This window comes from Alligator sinensis, unplaced genomic scaffold, assembly GCF_000455745.1.
Source record: "Alligator sinensis unplaced genomic scaffold, ASM45574v1 scaffold233_2, whole genome shotgun sequence".
In the NCBI taxonomy this organism is placed as follows: Eukaryota; Metazoa; Chordata; order Crocodylia; family Alligatoridae; genus Alligator; species Alligator sinensis.
The window spans coordinates 483,544-485,738 of NW_005841941.1; the positions used below are offsets into that span (position 1 = coordinate 483,544).

At 52.8% G+C, this 2,195-nt stretch overlaps 1 protein-coding gene across 5 annotated transcripts in view; it reads left to right on the forward strand.

The window, feature by feature from the left end:
- Positions 1 to 27: 27 nt before the first annotated feature.
- The window catches only part of USP40 (ubiquitin specific peptidase 40), a 48,108-nt gene continuing 45,940 nt past the window's right edge, over positions 28 to 2,195 (forward strand). For 3 of the 5 annotated variants that reach the window (XR_001357729.2, XR_003093146.1, XR_003093145.1), the window contains exon 1: positions 28 to 355. Coding sequence is in view for 2 of the 5 variants with exons in the window: in XM_006019945.3 (XP_006020007.1) it covers positions 157 to 355 (199 nt within the window). In the remaining 3 variants the exon portion in view is untranslated. Of the gene's footprint in view, positions 869 to 2,195 lie in introns of all 5 variants that reach the window. The other 2 variants (XM_006019945.3, XM_025199366.1) reach the window with 2 other exon arrangements.

Sequence of the window (2,195 nt, forward strand, 5' to 3'; positions counted from 1 at the left end):
CCCGGCTGCCCCGCGCGGCCTGGGAGGAGGGGGCAGGCGCGGGCCTGTTCTCCCGGCGGGGACAAGCTGCGCGCGGCGGCCCTGTCGGCTGGAGCCCGTTTCTCATGGGCGCCCGTTTCTCTTGACCTGACTCCCAGGGACGGTGGCGGCGTCGCGATGTTCGGGGACCTGTTCGAGGAGGAGCCGTCCCTTGCGCCTGGCCTCCCTTGTGGCCCCGGGAAGAAGGCCAAGCCCCGGGACGCGGAGCCGCCGGCCCCGAGGGAGGTCACCCATTTAAGCGGGATTAAGAACCAGGGTGGGACCTGCTACCTCAACTCCCTGCTGCAGACTCTGCTTTTCACGCCAGAGTTTAGAGGTACCGGGGTTGGGCTCCTCTTTGGTACAGAGTTGTGGAAAACTAGGGTTGGAAGGGACCTCGGGAGGTCGCATCTAGGGCACCCCGCTGCTCTGAACAGGGCCATCCCATGCCATAAAATTAAAAAGAATACAAAATACTGACCGACACCGTTCAATGAATAAATTGATGTGAGTGAATGACTGACTTCCTTCCAAATAGAATCATAGAAAATTGAGGGTTGGAGGGGACCTCAGGAGGTCATCAAGTCCAACCCCCTGCTCAAAGCAAGACCATCCCCAACAAGATCATCCCCGGCAAAGCTTTGACTAGCTGGGTCTTAAAAACCTCCAAGGATGGCGAGTCTACCACTGCTCTGGGTAGCCTGTTATAGTCCTTTTATAGCCTTCCCCACCTTCCTCATGAGAGTTTTTCCTAATATCCAACCTACGCTTCCCTTGCTGCAACTTAAGACCCTTGCTCCTTGTTGTGTCGTCTGCCACAAGGTCAGCAAGGTACGGTCACTCCTTAAAGGTAAGTTGATGTTCTTACTGGCAACTCTGGAAATTCAGTACTAACAACCGTTACCAATTTCTTTTGCTTGAAAATATATAACAACTGTATAACTGGTTTCTATCTAGCTTTAATTTCAAGGTGTAGCAGGGCCCTTACTTAAATAATGAAATAATATATTTTCCTTGTCTGTTTTCTCTCATTCACTTTTCACATCACTACTGGAGTTCATGTAGAAGTTCTTCAAGATTTTTAAATACCTGTATGCTTTTAGTATGTAGCATGGAGTATAGGAGTGAAAGTAAAAAGGGTATAAAAGCAGTGATTCTCAGCCAGGGTGATGCAGCACCCTGGGGCGTCTTGAGGCCTTTTCAAGGATTCCACAATATTAGCACTGTTAGTTGTGCAAACATGGGAATTTGCTTCCACCCAGAAATTTCAAATAGGAATCCGTACCATTAAAAGCACTCTGAACTGTTGGAGTCTTTCTGAGTTCTTTGCAAAGAAAGAATTACCATAGCTACTCAGTTAGAAGATGAGCTTTTCTCCCCATTTAACTTGGGCAGGGGGGACGGACACACGATGTGGAGAGGGGTAGTCTCTTATCTTACATTTAAGTATAAGGCGGTGGAGAAGGACAGGCAGCTCTCATGGGTCTGGCCCCAGCTCAGGGGGCAGGAGCTGCAGCTGTCTTCTGTCCCATGGACACCCCACCACTTTTCTCTTCACAGGCCCCAGTCTCCCCCCTACACCACTTCTGCCTTTCTGCTGCACTTCTCCTTACCTTTGCTTCGTGCCAGCAGGCTCTGTCCTTGCTGCAGCCTGGAGGATGGAGCACAGAGCACATGGTCCAACCCAGTGCTATAGCAGCAGTACCAACTCCACACAAGCCTGGAGCCATGCTCTGTTCCCTGGGCTGCAAGAGGGACCAAGCCTGCTGGCTCAGAGCAAAGGTAAGCCAGGGGGGGAGGGGAAGGGTGGAGGAGCAGGTGGCAGGCAAGTCAGGGAAGAGACTTTGAGGGGGGTGGGGAGGAGACCAGAAGAAGAGGGGGAAGAGATCTGAAGCTGCAGATGCAACATGTAATGTAGAAGTGGGAGAGCAGGGGAAGGAGGATTGGGGCAGTCTGAGGTTGCTGGGTGGTAGGCACAATGTGGGGAACAGGTGACAGGGAGCAAGCTGCCTGCCTGTCACTGCCTACCCCCCCGACTTCACACTGCCTGCCCCCCTTCCCCCTACTGCCTGTCCCCCACTATTCCCTCCACTGCCTGCCCTACCATGTGCCCCACTATTTCCTACCCCCCACTCTCTCTCCACTGCCTGCCCCCTTATTGCTTCCCTCATCACCTT